This window comes from Rattus rattus, chromosome 6 (assembly GCF_011064425.1).
Source record: "Rattus rattus isolate New Zealand chromosome 6, Rrattus_CSIRO_v1, whole genome shotgun sequence".
NCBI lineage: Eukaryota > Metazoa > Chordata > Mammalia > Rodentia > Muridae > Rattus > Rattus rattus.
Window position 1 is genome coordinate 122,121,466 of NC_046159.1, and position 22,968 is coordinate 122,144,433.

A 22,968-nucleotide genomic window follows, 5' to 3' on the forward strand; every position below is an offset into this window, starting at 1 on the left:
ACCTGAAGAGTTTGGACAGTGAGAACAGCGACGAAATTCCAAAGTGGATATCATTATTTTAAAGTGTCATGTCAGGGGTCAGATGGCTGTAGTGCATGAAGAGTAAGAATAACTTTAAAGTGGGATTTAGGTCATAGTGCTGTGGTTTCCTGATAAGAGGAGATGGATCTCTATGCACGATTTATAGTTGTGCAGACGCTTCCACAGTCTTTTTGGTTGTGGATTTTATTTTGTTATCTGGACAGCACCATTTGTAAACAAAGGCACAGCTATTTTTCTTTGGTGCCACTAAAAGTTACATTTTAGCAAAACGGTGTTCTGCTGACTCCAGCCTTATCAAGAGCTCTGGATCTTCTCTCGAGAGTCTTATTGTTGTCTATCTTGTGTTTAGTTCTTTAACCCACTGTGAGTTAATTTTTAAATATATGGAAGATAAGGGCCCGGAATCATTCCCTTTTCTGTAGATATCCCTTGAAACCAATGTCCTTCATTTAAAAGATTGCCCTTTGCCACTGGGTGAGGGGGGGTTTCTTGGTAACTTTGTTAAAATTACTAGACTATATTAGAATGTTTCCTTCTGGCTTCCTTATTATGATCTGCAGACCTACATAATTGTCCTCATGTCAGAATGGCACCCTTTGTGGTATGGTAGCACTGTAATTACCTTCGAAATCTAGAAGTATTATTTAACCACTTAGGTATTTTCGAAGTCTGTTTCTTGGTTCATTGGGTTCCTTGGTAATACACGGTAATTTTAACATGTGGTTTTCAATTTCATCAAAGATTCATTCGTCATTTGCTGGCAGTCACATTGGATATGTAATTATTTGGGTAGTGTTATCATCTTGATGAAGTGATCTCTTTATTGAAATATGGAATATTTTCCATTTTCACATCTTCTTTAATTTTGCTTGTACTTTTAGGTTTCAGTCTATACATCTTTCCTTTATGGAACTTAATTTTATTCCCAAATCTTTTTTTGAGGCTATTTTAAATGGAAGTGTTTTCATTTCTTTTCTTTCTTTCTTTTTTTTTTTTTTTCGGAGCTGGGGACCGAACCCAGGGCCTTTCGCTTGCTAGCTAAGCGCTCTACCACTTTGTTAAATCCCCAACCCTCATTTCTTTTTCAAGTTGTTCATCACTCATCTATAGAAATACAATGGATTTTCTTGTGTTGATTTTGTTTTGCAACCGGGCTAGCCAGCTTCATTTCTTAGCTTGTAAAAGAGTGAGATTTTTGTTTGTTCTGGTTTGTCTGTTTCATTTTTTATGGAATCTCTCTGGATTTTCTAAATATAGGATCACAATCATGCCATCTGGGAACAGAGAGCATTTGGGGTATTTCTTGATATTTAGTGAGTTCTTCGTTTTTCTTGACGAATTGTTCTGGCCAGTCTCTCTGCTGAAATTAGAGAGGTGAAAGCAAACCTCCGTATCTTCGTCCAGAGAGTAAGGGAGAGCATATTGTTCTTATTTCATTAAAAATTCTTTCATACAAGACTTAGCATGTTGGCTCACATCTTTTATCCTAGCACTTGGAAGCCGAGGTAGGTAAATCTCTGTGATTTCAAAGCCAGTCTGCTTTACATAAAGACAGCCAGAGCTACATAGACTCTGTTTCATACATCCCTTCTGCCAGCTCTCCTCACAACCTCCTTATCTCCCTTCCCACCCATCTTCCTGTTTCCTCTGTCTCAGAAAAGGAGAAGCAAGCAACAATGAGAATCAAAAGACATAAACTAAAACAAAACACAAAAACAGAACCAACCACACAGAACACACAACCAACACACAAACAACTTCACCATCATCAAAAACAAAACAAAGCAACAACAACAACAACAACACACAAAAAACCACCACCTCCACCACCACCAACAACAACAAAAACACCACTAAACAATAAAACCATGGAATTTGTTTTGTGTTGGCCAATTACTCCTGGTTCTAAGACCTATTTTGGAGTATAGTTTATATATCCAGTGACACTCCATTGGAGAAATTTGACATTTCCTTCCCCGGTTATCAATTCCAAGTAGAACTTTGTGGCTGTGACCTTCTCTGTGGAGGGATTTGTGTGGTTTAAATCTCTGCAGGTCATGGGCATGCTATCACAGGCTCTGAGCTCATATGTGTTTCAGTTCCTTTGTGTCTATAAGGTGCTGCTTCTTTGAAGTCATCCACTACCTCTGGATCTTAAGTCTTCCTGCCTTTTCTTCTTCATAGATAACTGAACTTTGAAGGTTGGAGTTTATTAATGACAATCCATTTAGGACTTAGTGCTCCAATGTCTCTTGCTCTCTTACTCTGAACATTCATTGACTAGTTGTGGATCTCTGTGTTCAAACCACATACTGCAATATGAAACTTCTCTGATGAAAGCTAAGGGATGATCTGCTCTATGGCATAGCATTACATCACAGAGAATCATTTATTGCTATGTTCCTTTAGCAGAAAAATAGTAGCAAGTCTTCCTCAGGTTATTGACTACATTAGCAGTGTCAAGTATGGGTTCCAGCTCATGGAGTGGGCCTTAAAATAAAAACAAAAAGTGGCTGGTTGCTCCCATATCATTTGGCCACCATAGAAACTTCCTCTCTAATTATATATTTTGCTTATTTGATGTTTATTTTAACTTCTTTCTCTCCTAAATCAGTCTTATAGAAATATGTTAGTATTGTTAATTTATTTCCCCCAAGTGACTTGGGCTTTGTGAACTGACTTGTCAGTTCTTTGCTGTGTTATTTGATTATTTTTTTCTCCTCACCTCTTGAAAATATTAGTTAATCTAATTGCAACCTTAATGTATTTTCTTCAGATTATTCTTTAAGCCTGAGGTTTTCTTAAGACATTTCTCTATATGCTGCAAATTAGTTTATGTGAGTTCTTGCTATTTTTTCATTTGTTGTTAAATTTCAGCGTGATTTTATCTTTACTCTTGAGTTGCCAACAACGTTAACAGTTTTTCAAATCAAATGTTGTATGAATTTTGTGTTGACATTTTCTTTTGGATGAGTACATAGTTGATGTTTGAATATTTCAAAGATATTTGAGAAAATCACATATTCTCTGCTTTTGCAAGTAATTTAAGCATATCTATGAGGTCACTTTTGTTCAAATCTCTCATAACAGTCCTCATTATTTTGTCTGCTTGGCTTTTTCAACAATGAAAAGGAATGTATTAGATCTTCTGCTCTGACGTAGACTACTCACTTCTGTAGATTGCTTCACATACTTGATGTGATTTCATTAGAAACATGCATGCTTATCATTAGTCTTTTTTTAAAATTACACTTTTTATATGCAGTTATTTTCTTCTTTTATTACTCATGTTTTGCTAAAATAGTTGACCAAATAGTTGCCAGCAGCAACAGAAGGACAGTGGGGTTTATTTTAGTTCCCAGTTTGGAGGCACAATTCATCCAAGAGGGGGAGTCACAGCACTAGCAGCTTAAGGTAGTTGCCATCCTTAGTGGCTGCTCTGTTGCATGCCGTCCTGTCAGGAGCCTGGCCTAACGAATGGTACCATCCACATTCACAAAGGGGCTTCCAACGTCAATTAACATAATCTCCAAAAATGCTTTACACAGAAATGTTCAGAGGTTCATCTCCTAGCGATTCTCCATCATGTAAAGTTGGCCATCAATATTAACCATCAAAATCACTAGTGACATTTCTAAATTTAGAGTCCATTTTCTCTGATATTAATATAGCTATGTCAGTTGCCTTATGGTTATATTCTGCTGGCATATATAACTTCAACTTTTTTCCATTCAACATGTGTGTGTTTTTTACTAGCTATCTTTTGTGAGCTACTTTTTATATCTAGTGTCAGTTTTTAAAACCAGTTTTAATACATTTTAGAAGCAGTGAGTGACAGATATTGATTATTATTAGTAGTATTTATGATGGTTACCCTCTGTCGCCAACTTGAAAATGTTAGGAATTAACTAAAACCAGGAGCTAGGTTAACCTGTGAGGAATTATTTCCTTACTTAAATCATTTTAAGAGGGAAGGCCCACTTTTAATCTGGATATTTTGTTTTGTTTTGTTTTGTTTTGTTTTGTTTTGTCTTTTTCCAGAGCTGAGGACTGAACCCAGGGCCTTGCGCTTGCTAGGCAAGTGCTCTACCACTGAGCTAAATCCCCAACCCTGATGTTTTGGGATAGAAGATACAGCTTTAATTCTGGTAGAACCCCATTTTAAGAATATGCTAGAAAGAAGCTCTTGCTCTTTGCCTGTTTGTTCCCACTTTCACTTCCAAGTACATTCTTTTACTGAATTAGAGCCTACTTCTTTAGAATTCTGGCATATACCGAAGACTAGATGAGACATCCAGTCTCATGGACTAAACAAGTACAGCAAACACTGAATTCAGAGACGTTGTGCTGGTAGACAGTCATTGTGGATTAGCTAGATCACAGCCTGAAATACATACATACATACATATATACATACACACATATGTATATGTGTATGTATGTATTTGCTCTATATGTTCTGTTCCTCTAGAGAGCTCTGATACAATATATTTTCATTTTTCTCTTACTTTAGTTTATTTGGATTCTATTTTAAAAGCATATTTTCTGGTGCTGGAGAGGTGGCTCAGACGTTGAGTAGTGGTTGCCCATCTCAAGATCTCCCACCAACCATGTGCTATCCACAACTGTCCGTAATCCCAGTCCCTGGAAATATGACAGCCTCGTCCAGCCTCTGCATCCACCACGTACATACACTGTGCCAGACACACACTCAGGCAAGACACCCGCACATAAACATGAGTAGTTTTTAAAAGTTTATTTCTCTAGTAATTTCACATCACACTTAATTACTTTCCCAACTCAACTCCCCCAGGCTGATGTTGTGAAGACTGAACTCTTTTTTTTTTTTTTATTATTAACTTGAGTATTTCTTATTTGCATTTTGAATGTTATTCCCTTTCCCGGTTTCCGGGCAAACATCCCCCTAATCCCTCCCCCTCCCTTTCTTTATGGGTGTTCCCCTCCCCATCCTCCCCCCATTGCCACCCTCCCCCCAACAATCACGTTCACTGGGGGTTCAAGACTGAACTCTTCTCTTGTGTCTTTGATCTCAGTCTCTACCATCACTTCTGCCTTACCTTCAACAATTACTTTTCTAAGGCATTTGATCAATTTATTTCATGTTTGTGAAACGGATCTTTAAATATTTCCCCTTTTAGCTAAGTCACTCATGGTTTTCCAGTGTTACTCTTTGTGGGAGTAAACCCGTTTAATAATTAGTTCATTAAACAATTCATAAAGTACAGTATGATCATATTATTTTCCCTCTCTTAAATCCTCCCAGAGTCTCCTCATTTCCCTAACAACCCAGTAGCTTTTTTTTTTGAGAGTGTAGAAAACTTAACATCGTATGCTTAGTAATATTTTTTTTAGCATGGCCTGATGTGTCCATGGTATCAAGATGTGAATTTAAAAAAACATGCATAATGAATTTTTTTCATGTTTAAAAAGTATTCATTTATTTTCACTTTACACTTAATTCTTAATTGTGTTATTGTAAAAAAATCTTAAAAATTTTCTCATATTGTTTAATCATTTCACTGATTTGATTTTTTCTTTATTTTTTGAGAATCTTATAGATGCATAATGGAATATAATCACATTTATACACCCCTGCCCTATTTCCCCCTCTTGTTTCCTTCCATATCCTATCCTTCAAGATATCTTCTTCCCAACTTAACATTTTTTTTTGATAGCCCACTAAGTCTGGTTATTACCCATCTGTGCTTGGATATGGGGCCATCTGCTGTGGCATGAGGAACCTACCAGTGGCCATGTCCTTAAAATCAAATGACTTCTCCTCCCTCAGCAGCCATCCACAGCCAAATGCTCCTCAGTAATAGGTAGAGCCTGAGGATCACCTACTATGTTTGTGCTGGGACTCGGGCTGGCTTCATTTGTGCAGGTAACACAGCTGCTGTGAGTTCATGAACGTGATAGCTACGGGATGTCCAAAAGACTGCACTTCACAGCTCTCTTCCCCATCGTCAGGTCCCTACATTCTTCCTGTCTCCTCTTTTGTAATATGTAATGTTTCCTTATCCTCGATCCTTAGCTTAACATAGATGTCCTTGTCTAGGGCTGAACACTCTGTCTCTTACTCTCAGCATGTTGAGCAGTTATCCATCTCTCTTCTGGCCGCTGTCCACTGTATAAAGAAGCTTCTTTGACCTGATTGATCTCAGCTCAGATCTATCCATATGGACATAAGTATTTGGAAGGTAATTTGACAGCGTGACAATTCTGAAAAATAACAATAGCAGGTACTATCCAAAGGCCTATGATTTCCCTGGCCACAGCTTTTTGTCCTTATTTTTTACAATCAGGATTACAACAGCAGGCATATAATTCTCTCCTCCAGGTCTGTTGTTATGTTCATTTATTATTTTCTATAGCAGTTTATGATAAACTCTCTCCCTTACTCATTTTAGGCTAATTTAGTAAACTTGGTTTCATTTAATATTTCTGTTTCTTTCTCTTTATATCATTTCTAATGCTGTTTATTTTGTGTGTGTCAAAATAGTCACCTTCCTGAGATGTTTTATTCCCACCTGGCCCCCTCCAGGAAATACTGGCTACTTTGAGTGGATCTATTACTTAAGAAGGCCAGACCCAGGTTATTTATGTTCCGGTAACCCCAGGAATGGAGCTGTAAATAAAATCTAGGTACCATGGCAACACTGTGAATCACTGCTGACCACGGAACAGCTTCTTGTAACAGTTATTCTTTCTCCATCAGAGAGAAGCATCTTCTTATACAGGTGTATACTTGGCCATTTTAAATGAGTTTTAAGATAAATTATTTATTTTTGTTTGGATTGGTACCAGTATGGCCAGCCACTGTCATGTCAAATGGCGCTCTGCCTTTTCTTAAGAAGAATAAATACATCTTCACAAAAGTATTTATCCGTTTGTTTACTGATCTACGAAGATGTAGGCCTTCTTACTGAATTGACTCTTAACTTAGACAAAGGAAGGTAGAAATTTGCTTCGTAAGCTTCGTGTGCATTTACTACTCACCAACAGTGCACGCTTAAACCTTTTAGATGACATGAAGAGTACTATGCGCCTTGAAACTCACCAGTCTAATGATATTTAAAAAAGGAATTAGCCATTTACATAAAATTGAGCACTACCTATAGCATAAAATTAAATAAGGTATTGATCATTGTGATTTAGGGCATAAACTGGACTGTAACTGAGGTCAAAAGATGATGTAATCTAGATATGACAGTTACAGAGGATTAGATTCATTGTCCGAACCCTGCCCCGTTTCCATGGAATAAGAGACTCAGCACTGTGTGAACGTGTACCGTGGATTCTGTGGTAAGGAGCCTTCCTCCATGTTACAGTACACGCACGAGAGCTGCTTTCCTTCCTTTACATTTCTGCAGTTTGCTAGGCAGTCTACACTGACACCCATCTGAATTCCATATCTTCAGAGGAAAAGCGCCTTCACCTAGTTCCTGCCCCTGCACTCCCTGTCTTTTTGTTCCATCCATTATATTTCTCAAAGGCACAGTGGAAACGCACAACTCAGGTGGGGTTGCCTCGGCTCAGAACCAACAGCTATTGAAAAATGACCATGGAAAATGTGTAGGTTTAAAGCTCCGTGTGAATGACGCCCATCTTAGGGAAATGGTCTGTGTTGTGGAATGTCTTCCTAATTGTGTTTGTCAGAGACTCACACGCATCATCTTTTTCAATTTAATCAACTTTTATTTGCTTTTAAAATGAGTAAGTTGAAATGGAAGAAGTATTCCAATATCTCTAATCTCAAATCTGTAAAGTAAGAACACATTTTAAAATAATGATTTTTGTAGGAGCAAGGGTGTAGCTCATGATAAGCATGTATATAGCATATGAAAGGCCCTGAGTTGATCCTTAGCACTGCAAAAATCAATGTAAGGGAAAATAAGTAAAATACAGCTTGTATAAATTAAAGATAAGTCTAATAAAGTTAATGATGAATATACAGAAATACATTCTAGAGAGCCCAAAGCAGGTTAGAATAGTAGTTCTGGATGTGAACTATGAACATAAATTTATGTATGAAATGATTTAAATCTTATTTCATAGTTGGTTTTCCTTAGAAATTTATATTTATTGTGTATACTATAATAATTTATTCCTGTCAAATTAATTTTAGTCTTAATAAGTACTTTTTTTAAAAGAACTAAATTTTTTATTGGATTTTTTTATTTACATTTTAAATGTTATACCCTTTCCTGCTTTCCTGTCCATAAACCCCCTATTCCAGCCCCTCTCCCCCTTCTTCTATGAGGTTGTTCCTCTGCCAACCACTCACCCCTTCCCCCCTTCCCATCCTGACATTCCCTACACTGGGGGGTTCCAGCCTTGGCAGGACATAGGGCTTCTTCCCCCATTGGTGGCCAGCAAGGCCATCCCCTGCTACATGTGCAGCTGGAGCCATGGGTCTGTCCATGTCCATGTGTGCTCTTTGGGTTGTGGTTTAGGCCCTGGGAGCTCTGGTTGGTTAGCATTGTTGTTCTTATGGTGTTGCAAGCCCCTTCAGCTCCTTCAATCCTTCAGCTCCTTCATATTGGTTGCACACTGATTTTCTAAATCTTAAAATAGCCTCTTGGATTGAATTGGAATATTGCAACAAATAGTAATGTAGAGTTAAATTTTCTACAATAATTTTGGCATAGTCTTATTTGATTTTATATGTATGTATTTCTTCTAGACCTTCAAGAAGATAAAAAAGTTGTTTCTTATTTAGCTTTGGGTTAATTGTCCAGAAATAGAATAAAGACATATAAGATAGAAATGTTTTATACTTTTCAATCTAATGCTGTAAATGTAACTGTTCTTCTGAAATACTGGGTATTTACTTGAAATGTGAATATTTAAATTAAATATTCTTCATGATCAATAAGCATAGTTTGAGTAGTGAATCAGTGCCATTTGAATTGTATATAAAGTGCCTTAGGTTTCTCAAAAATTGTTTTCAAGAAGTATTTCAAGAATTGCAGTGTCTGTTATTGTACAAGAGTCTGTGTTCACTAGTGTCTTGGCACCAAAGTAGTTTAGTGTGATCATAGTTACCAGCTTGGCTATCCAAAATACTCTAGAACATTAGTGTACAATGGCAAAAGCATGCCACCCAGGAAGCATAGCTTCTCGTTTCATTAACAGCATAAAACCCTTCTTGACGGCCAGCTTATAATACTACTGATGACTTTCTGAGGCTCCTAAGTATTTTACCATTGTTCCTTAACTTGTGATCTGCAAGGAACTTCCAGACTTGCTAAGATGTATATATTTTTTCTAAAGCAATGTTTTAATAGTACTAATTTATAACCATGTCATGATCTGGCTCAAATCTCTACAGGTTTGTGAATATGCATCAGTGGTTTTTCTTCATGCGTGAATTGATCTCTCTTGATTGAGATACAAAGACCAGTTTCAGCACATCTTATCCACAAGCATTTCATAATGCATTTTAAAACAGCCAGTATATATTTTTGTTTAAAATTAACATGGTATCTACTGTCATGGTCATTACAATGTGTCAAATTTAAAGATAGGGTTTAAGTCACCATGCTAAGTCTGTATGTTTTTACAACAATGGTGTTGATTAGTAGAACTTTTCTCTTTTTTTCTTTTAGTTGTCTGGTAGTATTTTGGATGTGTATAGTGGCGAGCAGGGCATTTCTCCAGTTAACACTGGTCTTATGAATGCTTCTTGTCCAAGTATTCTACCCATGAAGAAGGAAATTGCAGGTAATGTTGATTTTTAAAAAGTTTTACCTCTTAAAATTTTGTCGCTTGCAGAAGATATGAATGGCATACTGTCATGCTGAATAGATTTTTTTAAACTGTGATTACAATGGCTAAAAGGGAGAAGCATTGAGAGTAAGTACATAATTTCTTAATATCACTAGGCATTAGGTTAATATCATTTACATTTTAACTGAGTAGATTCAATGTTTTAGTAGCTCATCATACACTTCTCTCAAACATTAACAATATGATCCCATCTTTTTTGGCCTAAAAGATTAGCCAATTAATTGTTTTGACTCAGAGTTTCTTGTGAGACTGTGTTCTAGAAATTATCCGGGTCCAGACTATGACATGTGAGGGGCCTAGACAATACACTTCAAAGCTGGTACATACACAGGTTGTGAAAACATTGTAGGTTAAGTAGTCTTGCTTTGTAACTGCATGGAATACTACAGAAGATTCTATAGATGATACAATATAAGTAGCTTTGGGAGATGCCTTGGACATTTCCTTGACGTTCCCTTGGTCTCATAAACCCAGTTAATGCTGAAGGAATTACCCAGTTTATGGAGACCAGGGAGTAATATCATTGTGAACTCTTTTGAAAATTGGATACTACCCAGCCTTTAGAGCACTTTGCCATTACCTGAGTGGTAGAATTGTTTTGACATGAATCTTTGATATATATATAACTAGCTCCCATTCCTTTGATAAAGCACTCATAATTATTTTTTAAGAGATTGGATTCATCCCCGAATCTCAAAATTATAGATATAACAGCAGAAGCTGGTGAAGAGCTTAGCACTCTCTATGCACCATATGTGCTCAGAGAACAATTATATTATATTCATATTATGAGGGAGAATCCTAAAGCACCAAGTTTGGTAACTGGTCACATGACTGTTTTATGGAAAACTAGAAAGCAGACCAGGCTTATGTTACTCCAGGTCTTAAAGACATTGTCATTGTCTTTTACTAAAAATCCCTTCATATTGGCACCAGATATATTGTTACATGATTCTAGAACAAGCAATATTCCATTTCTAGCTAATGTTTCTGAACATTGCATTGAACGACTCCAAGGTTGAACTAAGCCTCATTTCAATTATCATTCTTTTGTTCAGAAACTGACACTAGAGCTTTGGCAAAGGAGAGACAGAAAAAGGACAACCACAACCTCAGTGAGTATGTTTTCCTTTTCTTCAAACAAAGTTAATACAAGAGAAAATGCATGTGGATAAAGGATATGGTCTTTTGCTGTTATTCAATTAGTACTTGAAATCAGATTATTGAAATGAATTGTTCATACTTAGCAACTTGAACCATTTTTGGAAGTGCAAACCTTATGATCTCTTGAAAAGGTCTTACAGTTTCATAAAACGAAGCAACCTGATTCTGTTTTGATCCTGCCTTCCTGGGCAGGGTGTGCTGGACTATAACAAGTACATTTGATTACCCTGGAGTAGTGGTGTGATTCACCAACTCACAGACTTAATGAAACAAACTGGCCATTAAATGTTGTCACTATGTCAACAACAAGTGGACAACCTCATTTATCAATATCTCTTTGCCCCTCCCTTTTCAATGAGTTGTTATCTGAGAGGTATAGCTTATGTTGTAATGCTAAATTCTGCAGGCCTTCTTTAGGTTAGTTTGACTCTGATTACCAGAACGAGAGGAAGAAATGCAGGTGAGGGGGGTAGATTAGCAGCAGAATGCTATGTCTTGTCTTAAGAGCTTCACAATCTCAAGTGACTTCTACTAATTGAGTGTGAAACAGCTTTGTTCTGAGGGGCAAGTCACAGTAGGAAAAGAATAACAGTGCAAGCAGGAAAGAGTATAACCTGAGTCAAACCAGCAATTTTCTCATATGCAATAGACTGAAACTCATTCTGCAAGTACCTGTGAAACCCAGACCAGTCTTTATTGTACCTGCTATGTCAGACTGGTGAGAGTGAACTGTGAGCAGAGCAGGTCCTTGCTTCTGACTTTCTTGGGTGATGGCCTTTGGATTTCCTTAGTCCTCAGATACATTGCAGGCAACTCTAAATTAGAATGTGAAATAAGGAAGTGTGCAGAACAAATGGTTGGTACAAATAGTTATTATGCTGAAGAACCATGAGTCCCATGAAAATTTTGCCTTTGCTTTCTCTTTTTGTCTTTTATGTAGGCAGCAGGTTCTTTAATGTTTAGTATGTTTGTTGCCAGCTATGAGTCTGAGCAAAGTATTTTGTAACTGGATTCTCATGCTAAATCATTTTATTCTGAGGTAAATCCATGTTAAAATTTTAGTTCCATGTTTCTTTCTTTCTTTCTTTCTTTCTTTCTTTCTTTTTTTTTTTTTTTGACTTTGTGAAAGAGCTTTATTGAAATCTTATAGTCACCTTTTAGTGATTTGCTGGTTCTTATTGTAGTCACAGAATTGTACAACCATCTCAGTCCCAGTTTTAAAAATGGTTTTCTCACCTTGAAAAAAACCACATACTCCCAAGTATGGGTGTGTATTTCCAAGAACTCATAATCTTTTAACAATTTGTAACTGGATTCTCATGCTAAATCATTTTTATGATTGTAGCTCCATGTATCTTATCTGTGACAAATGTAAAACATTTAAAACTACAGAACCTGTGAGATCATTGCATGATGCCTAAATATGTAAAAGTTAGAAATCAAATTTGAAAATGCTAAATCCTTATTAAAGCCAGGAATGCCAGGAGTATATTGAAAATTCTCAGGCATTCTGAGTTTGGCCTGGGAAAACTGATGCCAGCTTTTATCTGGCAATCTACTTCTCATCTCAGTTTTATGCTCTCAGTAGCTTTGACGTGAGTGAACACCCCATGCTATACACATACTACCTTTCAGTTACACATAACTAGAAGTGTGATCTCGTTCTCTAAGGAGAGGAAAGCTCAGGCCAAGGCCTATACTGGGCCTGGAAATTAGCCCTGGAGAGTAGGAGGAAATTCCTCTGACAAGTTAGCTAGACTGCCATTCAGCAGGATTCTCATGTCCTTGGTCTGCTTTGGTTTATATGACCAGAGAAGGTGAAAGTGGTCTACTGAATGTTAGTCAGGGTTAGGCTCTTGTTTGCCTGGATTTAGGGATTACACTGATCAAATGAATGATACAAATAGTAAAATTTTGTTGTTTGTTAATATGAAAAATTTTAAAGTAATTGTGTATAACAAGGAAAACATTGAGGAACTGAAGTTATAATTATCTGTTTAAAATCTTATATGTAGAATCTAAAGAGAGTAAAGAAGCTTTTGATAGTATACACAAAGTAGAGTTATACAAAAATATTTTGAGCATAAGACTAACCTATTTTGAGATGAAATCAGGTACACTTTTCATTGTTGCTGTATGTTTTATCTATGAAACAGAATATAATGTATGTGAACACAGAACTGTTATCAAATTCTCACTGGGAACATATATGGTTCTCTAACAGTTGTCCTTCTGTTTATTTATGTAGTTTTATTTAGCTTCTTTATAAGTCATCTGTGAGGAAGTGGGGCAATTGGTAAAGAGGACAAACAAACTCAATGATTGATTGGATTCTAATAAGAATGTGCTTATTCAGGAGTTACAGTTTATTAATTGCACCTACTCAGTAGAGGTTTATGAAGGCACATAATATTTGTTATGACTACCCTAACTTCATGTATCATATCTCAGTTCTCAAGTGTAAACTGTTTGGGTATTTTATACTGTTTGTAAAGTATTTTTTTATGGACTTTTTGCTCAGATGTCCCTGAATACCTTCTACATATAATTTGCTGCAAAAGTATTAAATAGGGTCAATATAGAAAGCTCATCCTATCACTGACAATGAATTATTTATATATATATATATATACATATATATGTAAATATATACAAAATTGCTGTAAATAACGAATGTTTAAAAATTAAGAAGGAGAAATCTTAAATAGCTTTTATTAATAATTTTTGGATGGCTGGCATTACACATGTAATATCAGCCTAACCTAATGACCTAATTTCTGAAGTGTATATATTGACTCTACAAAAATATGAATTTTTAGGTTAGGTACAAATGCATTCAACAATAGTTCCAGATATGTCTGATTCAAGCGAGAGTTTGAAAACTACTTATCTATATATTACTGAAAACTTTAAATTAGAAAAATGCTGCCAGCAAGATCGTGTTGGGGACAAAGTTATTGCTACCAAGCCTGACAACCCGAGTTCGATTCCTAGGATCCACACCACGGAAGGAGAGAACCTGTTAATGCAAGTTGTCCTCCAACCAGCTCCCCCCACACACAAATAAATAAATACATGTTTCTTAAAACAAAAGCAAATTAGTTCATCTAATTCACATACATTTAGTTGGCACCTCTTATATGGGCTGAGCTACCTGGAGATGCAGTCATAATTAGCTGATCATGTATACTTAAATTGAGGACATTGTATGAAAAAATTAAAGCATGCAGATGGCCTGGAAACATTACACTAATAAACTGCTAGAAAGTGTATCTGTGAAGTTTCAACCAAACAGGATAATCATATGACTAGATATGTGCCTATGTATATAACTTTTGAGCAAATTCAAAGAACAAAGGTGTTTTAGGAAAATATTTTATTGTGTTATAAAGTATACATTCACAACTCTATGATGAAAAATTTTAGTCTAAAATACAATTAAATTTTTATCTTATTATTTAAAGCTTTTTTTTGACTAACGGAATTTTTTCTTTTTAATATTTTTAAACGATTATTAAATTTACAGCTGACCAACAGTGAACTGTGTTTTAATGAGAATAATCAATAATATTTCTTTCTTTATAGTTGAAAGAAGAAGAAGGTATAATATTAATTACAGAATCAAGGAGCTTGGCACTCTTATTCCAAAGTCTAATGATCCGTGAGTTCAAAATCATTTGTGCAATAACGTTGTAGTTTCAGTATCCCACAAATGGGTGGGTGGGAAAAGGGAGGACAGATCCAATGACCAGGAAACGAAGCATCTGATAGAAAAGATAAGTCTACTTCTGGTCTTCCTTTAAAATACCTATTTCAATGTGATAGCTATCAGGCATCAAGCCCTTTCTTAGACTCATCCTTCTGATCTTAAGAAGAAGTATATAAGTTTACCTCAGAACATAGTGGCTCTCAGCATCCTAAGACCATCATTAATTTAGTGATAGTGCCAAAAGCTGTTTGAGACTGACTAGGAAATAGCATTTCTTCAAACTTCAAGATTTATGTGAACACTAAGATTAAATTGTCATAATTTCAAATATGTTTAATTTCTGGAGATATACGTGTACAAAAAAATGGGTTGTAAAATACTGTTGATTGATGTCAAGCTGATTCTTATGGCAGAAAAAAAAAACAGATGTGATGTTTGAGATTGCGGATATCAAAAAATAATTAATATAATTTTTCAATTTTGAAAGTAGAGGTTTTGTACCAAGAACAAAGTCATGATCTGCATGTCTGATCTTAAATGATGATTTAAAAATGATCTCTTCAAGTATTAGCAATTACCCACAATCCAGAACAGAGGGTGTTTGATGAAGAGATACTTGTAAGAACTGAAAACATTCTTTCCTTAAATCTAAATGTTATAACTAAATTGGGTAATTAAATAGTTCATATTTGAGAAGAATGTGGCATTTATCCCCATGAACACAGTAGATAGTGCAGGCATCTAGGTGAACAAGGCAGAAAGACCCAACCCAGAACAGAAAACTGAGGAGCTCAGGCCTAATTTGGGCTATTTGGATAGTCATTCAAAATTCACTAAGAGTCTGGCGAGATGGGTCAGAGGTTAAGAATGCTTGCTGTTCTTCTGGAGAGAATGAGTTTGGTTTCTAGCACCTATGTTGTCTAGGCAAGCCTTGCCTGTAACTCCATCGTTAGGGCATCCAACATCTTCCGTGTTTTGCAGGCACCTACACACATACTTGGCATACATTCACACAGACGAGTGCACTTACAAATAAACTTACTTATTTTAGATATGCTTAGTTTATGGTTTTAAATCTCTGAGTGGTTATCTGCATCTATGTATCTATGAGGACCGTGTGCATTGCAAATGCCACACGGCAAGGCATTGAATGCCCTGATACTAAAATTATTGGTGTGTGTTAGCTACTGTGTGGGTGTTGAGAATTGACCTTGGGTCCTCTAAAACAGCAAGCACTCTGAAACACTGAGCCAACCCTCCAAACCATATTCACAAAACTTTAAAAATAAGTAGAAATCAGTAAAATAGAGTAGCTTATTGCCTTTATAGTTGTTTCTGTAAGCAAATCAGCAAGGTATGTGACAATACATTTCAAAGTTGTTTGAAGAATTGTATTCTTTAATATTTTATGGCTGCTTTTGTAGTATAAATCTTCCTCACTTAACGCATGGTATAGCATGCAGAGGACAAGCTTTCCCTATAAAGATCTAATGCCTTAGTTTTATAAAGGTTACATTGTAGTTACTTAACCCTTCCCTTATAGCCCCAGATCCAACAAAGGCTACATGTAAATGAATGAGAATGATTATGGCCTCTGAACTATTGGCAAAGCTGTCTATGGAAATCGCTTATCTCATTCTGGCATAGGACCTGGGAAATTCACTTACCACAAACTCAGAGGAAAGAGAAGAGGTTTGGGGAAACCTTATCACATACATTCCTAAGCGTCATCTTCTTTGTTAAGGACATCAATCATTATGACTTTCAGCAAGGGGAGGGGGGCTATTGTTTGTCTTGTTTTATTACGCAAATAATATTAAAGTCTTGCTATAGGCACACTGAGAGTCAAACAGTAAATGTGTGGATACCTGATAGAGGCAGGGCAGACTAATAACATGCCACTCAAAGACCCGAGCACTAAATTCTACTTTAGCACACTTCATTCCCTGGCTTGCCACGGCCTCACTTACTATCTCAATGTCCTTTGAGGTTCAGCAGGAAAGAGGCCATGGTTGAATCTAGAATCAAGCATCTTGAAAAGGGTTTTACATGAGAAATGGAATCTTGATCCGAAGGCCCCAAGAATGAATAGCCTATGAAACAATTTGGACTGATTGGTTGAATTTTGCATATTAATACAGATAGTTTAAATGTTTCAGAAAAAATGCTAGGGAGAGATCATAAACACAGTGCAGAGAAGACGGGATTTTGTTTGAAGACTGAAAAGTGACTGAGAAGTAGTATTACTATGTTATGGTAATGGTCAAATTAAAAACTAAACACAATCTGAAAACAAGTATTAAGCAAGATTATGAATTTGAATAAATAACTCTCAGTTGAGCCTGTTGCAGAGATGACAGCCATTAACATTATTAAGGATATATATATATATACATATATATATACATATATATATATAATTTTTGTTTAAGAAAATAGCTGTGTGTGGTAGCTCACATTAGTAATTCCAGTACTTTTAAAGTAGAGTCAGGAGGATTACTGTGAGTCTGAGCTCAATCTTGGCAGTATAGTGATTTCTAGGCTGTCCTGCATTACATAATAAATGATGTCTCAAATATCAAAACTACAACAACACCATCAACAACAATGACAACAAGAACAAAAACGAAACACAACAAAACAAACAAACAAGTGGAGAAAGCCACACTTTTACAGGAGACCGGTGAAGCAACCAAGGAGGCCTGGAGCTCACTAAATATCATGTATGTCTGAACACAGGCGTTGTGGAATATCTCCCTGTGAGAATATTTCCATCTCTTGAGACTAAATTCTGGGGAATGAGAGCAGAGCTACCTCAAAGATGCTGAGTTCAACGACATAGCCATTTTTATATACCAAAACATTCAGAAATTTATTTTACTTTGCAAATCAAGTTCACGGGGTTAATGATAAAAATCATACAGGAAAACTATAGTTGAAAAATATAAATCAGACATGTCCTGGTGTTTTCTGCCATTTTTTTTTTGGTTATAAAATTTTAATGGTTTGAAGGAGCTGTCATACCCAAGGTGACAGCTGATGTGTATTTCTGCAGCTTTATCTGAAGAAAATCCTACCCCAGCTACACCTTAGGACTTATTCATTTAACACTACCTTCAGATTTTTAGTTTTCCTAAAAGTGCTAAGTTCCTCAAGGATAATTGCTTTATGCAGAATGAAGGGGCAAGGTCCCTGTTCTTTGTTTAGTGATGTGTTTACATCCCACATTTCTATCATAACTTATATTCTTTCAAAATATATTGTTGTTAATGCTATAATATTTGAAATTATCTTGTGAGACAAGACATTCATATGTATATGAAAAATTTTGAACTCAGATAAGTAGTGCTTTGGGGTTCAGATTTGGCAGTAATTGTCCTATTTTGACGTTTTCCTTTTTTAAATGATTTTTTTTTTTTAGATTTATTTATTTTGTATATGTGAGTACACTGTAGATGTTTTCAGACACACCAGTAGAGGGCATCAGATCCCATTACAGATGGTTGTGAGCCACCATGTGGTTGCTGGGAATTGAACTCAGGATCTCTGGAAGAGCATTCAATGTTCTTAACCGCTGAGCCATCTGTCCAGTCCCCCAAACTTTTTTCTTTATTTTTGGAAATTTTATGCATATATACAAACAAATTTGATTATATCTTTCCCTCATTTCTCCCCTCAACGTTCCCCATATTCCTCCAAACAACCTCCCCCCTTCTCTCTCTCCCTCTCTCTCTCTCTCTCTCTCTCTTTTTCTCTCACACACACACTCTCACACACACACACACACACTCACTCTCTTTCACACACATACACACTCACACAAACTAACAAAAAACAAATCACACAAACACACACACACACACACACACACACACACACACACACACACACCCACACAGAATTTTCACATACGGACTCAGTCACACATTCATATGCATCATTCATACACACTCACAAAGGCACACACACACACACACACACACACACACACATACCACACACACTCACGCATACATCCAACTAGGTACACTTAGTGTCGGCCATATTTGCATGGGTGTGGGCCATTATCTTCACTTCCTATTCTTTCTCTGTCCTGTCCCTTCCCCACTCCATGGGAGCTGTAATGTTCCATGAGGCTCCTGTTACTACTTAAGAGTTCTAATTCAGGAGACCACAGTATTTCTCAGTTGGATACTTCTTAGTTAAACAACAAAAATGACTTGTCTTTTTATAATAGCTTCAGTGTGACAGAAATCCCTGTGAATGGGCTGCATTCCAATAGTCAGATTAGCCCTAGAAAACTGATAATCAAAATGACCAAACAATGACGTAGCCTAGGGTGTTTCAGTAGATGTGTGGCCACTCAAAAGTCTGTAAACCTTTCTTCTGAATGTCTGAATATCATCTTCCTTTAATTATTCCATAATTAACTATCCATAATTGATGCTAATAACATGAACACCAAGCTGAGCTTCCATGAGTAATATTCAAATAGATGTGTCACAGACTTTATATTCCTATATCTGACCCACATTAAGTAAATGATTAACTTTATTACAATTTATAAAGATGATTTGAACCAGAAATATTTTCAATATAGTTTTAGACAATGTAAAACAAAAACAACTGTAGGAAAATGTTACTTTTCCCTATATGCTTATTTTATACTATATGTAAATAAATTTTTGGAGCAGGGGAGATGGCTCAGTAGGTAGTGCTTGTTATTCAAGCATGAGGCCCTAAGTCCAGATTCCAGCACCCACATAAAAATATAGCTTGTATGTGGTTGCCTATATTCTTCCCTGTTGGGAAATGGGAGCAGGAGAACCTTGGAGCTTAGTTGGCCAGCCAAAATGGAGGAGCGAACTTCAGGCTCAGTGACCAGCGTCTTCTAACAACTGTAATTAATGCCTGATAATTAGCTTGTTCTTCTTCCTAATGCATCTTGATAGTTCTCATGCAACATTAGATCCATAATGCTTTCAGATATTAAAATCATCATTAGCCTTTTCTACACTTCTAAATTTATATTTCTCTTATATTAAACCCATTTTAATATTTTCTGTGCTAATGCTTAGAAAAGTTTTTTCAAAATGTTTAATTCTATGAATTTACCTTAAAAATTTAAAAATACTAAAATATCTAAAAATAGTTTTCTGAATTCAGCTGTTAAAAATAACAATGTTATCATTGGTGTAGAGAAATTGACTAATGTTTTCAGGAAGCTGGCTTTATTGCATAAAGAAATGTTTCCCAACTCTGCTGTTGGGAAACCACTCAGGAGCATCATTCAGAAAAGAGTGTATTTTTTCTTTCTTAGAAACAAAAGCAACCATATTAGGAAATAGGTTAAAAGATTGGTACATTTGAAATGATCTTAAAAAGTTTAGGTTTAAGTCATCAGTAATGTACATTTCCTAGTTCATTAATGCAGAAATACTGCACATAGATTTTAATCTTAGAGTTAATAATAAAAGCAATTTTCACTAAAAATATAAAAACTGTAATGGTAGAATCATGATATTGCATTTAGCTCTCCCACAAAAAAGTCACTTTATTACTTTCTTTTGACACTTATTTTCATTCTGGGATTAATTTTACTATATAAGGGCTTCTTAACTATTCTATTAAAATTTCTATTCAGAAGCAATAATATCTAAGAGTGAATAATAGTCATGTAAATCATTATTTCATATTAATGTAAAAGATTTTGTAAGTTCTTATGAATTCTGCTGACATGCACAATTGTGAAAAGGTTATCTCTCCCTTCTACAGTGATATGCGCTGGAACAAAGGAACCATTCTAAAAGCATCAGTGGACTACATCAAGTGGTTACAAAAAGAACAACAGAGAGCCCGGGAGTTAGAACACAGACAGAAGAAATTAGAGCATGCTAACCGGCAGCTTATGCTCCGGATTCAGGTTGTCATGCAATGGTTGCCATAAGCTACACAGTGAACTGCTGACTGTCCTCTCACTGTTCTTATTCCTTGTTTCCACTCATACATTGCTTATTAAGAATTGTTTTTAATTGGAAAAAATAACTTTTACTATCTCTCAGAAGGTTCTGAATTGAGTTGTTTCAATTAGATTTTTTTGATTAGAGGTTTAAGACCAAGATGACTTAAATCAGTGTAGAGTAGGTGAGAACCAATTACCAAATGCAGAAAGTAATGTTGATTTAATACACACGTGAGACCCAGGAGACACATAAACAAACTCACCGGGGAGACACACAAACAGTACAACAAAGTGCTCCATATTTCTGTAAGATGACTTTGGACACTAACTCTCTCCTACCTGGTTAGTTTCTTTAGTAACATTGTTGTGGATTTCATTGTGACAAGGTTTACTAGTTTATATTGTAACTTCTCATCTGTTCATGTGTCACAAAATGTTAAAGTATGAGCATTATACCTCTATCTCTTCCTAATGCAAAGGAATATATTAATATATTGCATATAATAAAGCATATTATATTATATTTATTATATATATTATTTATTATAGTGAAACACTCATCAGTTTGAAAGACTTTCTACAATTTATATACTACACTACTTGGTCCAAGCCACTATGCATTCATCAAATCCCATGTAGCTTATAGACAATGAGAGGATTTTTTTAAAAATTAAGTAATTTTTAGGCACTGTAAGTCCACCAGATTTCTTTATTTGTAAAACTGTACTTTGCTCACCTCTTCCTTTTGAACGCTAGTTAATATTGTGTTTTATTTCCAGTTTGCTTTCAATAATTATGTCAACTTGTCCAATGCATTATTTAATAATTCTTATTGGAAATTGCAGGAGCTAGAAATACAAGCGCGTGCTCATGGTCTACCAATCCTGGCTTCACTCGGCACAGCTGACTTTGGTACCCACATCCCTAAACAGCAGACCCATTCTGAGAAGAACTCAGTAGGCTGTTGCCAACAACTGACTCCATCCCAGGGGACAAGCCCGGAGTTCTACGAGCAAGCTGTGCCTTTCTCTGATCCACTGTCTCACTTCACAGATTTATCGTTTAGTGCTGCTTTGAAAGAGGAGCAAAGATTGGATGGTATGCTACTAAGTGATACAATATGCCCCTTTGGGACGGACCCGCTACTCTCTGCCATTTCTCCTGCAGTTTCCAAAGCGAGCAGTCGAAGCAGCCTTAGCTCAGAGGATGGCGATGACCTGTAAGCCACAGATAGACTCAAGTCATCAACCAGGAAGCAGCTCCGTGCGGGTGCTTCTCAATCGTGGTCTGTGCTTCACACCTGGCTTTCACTTAATTCTCTGAAAGGAATGATTATAAGTGATGGAATATCTCATGGGAAGAAGAAACATGATGCTAAAGAATCATTGAAGATCACAGAATTGTTGCCCACTTTGCCTACAGAGTTCAGATTTCCTTACATTTAATTTCCCTGGAAAGTGGTTCAACTTAATAACCACTGCGGTGTTGATACCTTCCGAGCTGTGAAATACATGATAGCACATTACTGGAGTTTCAGTCTCTCAGGAGACTGCAACATCCCACTCCCCTCTCACTTCCACACCCTGCCTAACCTTCTACAACATCATTTTCTGAAGATTCACAACTAACAAGTTTTGTGATAATTTCTTTTCCTCTGTCTGGTGGACATATTACGTATAGCCAAATCCTTGTTGGGGAAAAAAGTATAAAAATTTTTTTTCACTTAAACTTGAAACTAAGTCCGAATAAACATGAGAAAAATTTCAAAATAGAGCGAAGAATATGTCTTAAATATTATTTTCTAAAATCATATTCTGATTCTTTTAATTATTTCAATGAAACTAATTCTAAACATCTTCTTGCGGATTTATGTATGTATGATTTCTTTAGATAAACAAACACACTGAGGAATCCTCTCCAGGACATGGTCCTACATTAAATCATTTTACACAAATACTCTGGCCTTTGTTACCATTTAGTACAATTTAAGTACTTGTATACATAGTACTCCATTTGTGTTTTCTTCTTGAACTTTTCCAAACTTTTATTAGTACACAAATTGCTTTGTCTGAATTTATGGAGGACCACCATGAATGGTCATGAATCAGTCAGCAATGGTTAGGGAATGCTTAAAACTTCACTAGGCCCCCTGAGACTGTTGAACAGATAAGAAATATAGTATCGAATTCTTGAGGAAAGTGTGCAAAAAGAGCACATGAAAAGCAAAACCAAAAGGTAGAGGATGTGCAGAACTAAAATCTAAACATAGACTGTGAAA

At 36.1% G+C, this 22,968-nt stretch overlaps 1 protein-coding gene across 2 annotated transcripts in view; it reads left to right on the plus strand.

Annotated features, from left to right (window-relative positions):
- Nucleotides 1-22,375, plus strand: part of Tfec (transcription factor EC) — a 65,362-nt gene extending 42,987 nt beyond the window's left edge. Inside the window, exons 3-7 of one of the 2 annotated variants that reach the window (XM_032905269.1) lie at nt 9,675-9,789; nt 10,914-10,970; nt 14,605-14,680; nt 20,504-20,651; nt 21,536-22,375. In XM_032905269.1, the coding sequence (XP_032761160.1) occupies nt 9,675-9,789; nt 10,914-10,970; nt 14,605-14,680; nt 20,504-20,651; nt 21,536-21,913 (774 nt within the window). In that variant the 3' untranslated portion in view covers nt 21,914-22,375. The remainder of the gene's footprint in view (nt 1-9,674; nt 9,790-10,913; nt 10,971-14,604; nt 14,681-20,503; nt 20,652-21,535) is intronic. The other variant, XM_032905270.1, reaches the window with a different exon arrangement.
- The last annotated feature ends 593 nt before the right edge of the window (nt 22,376-22,968 follow it).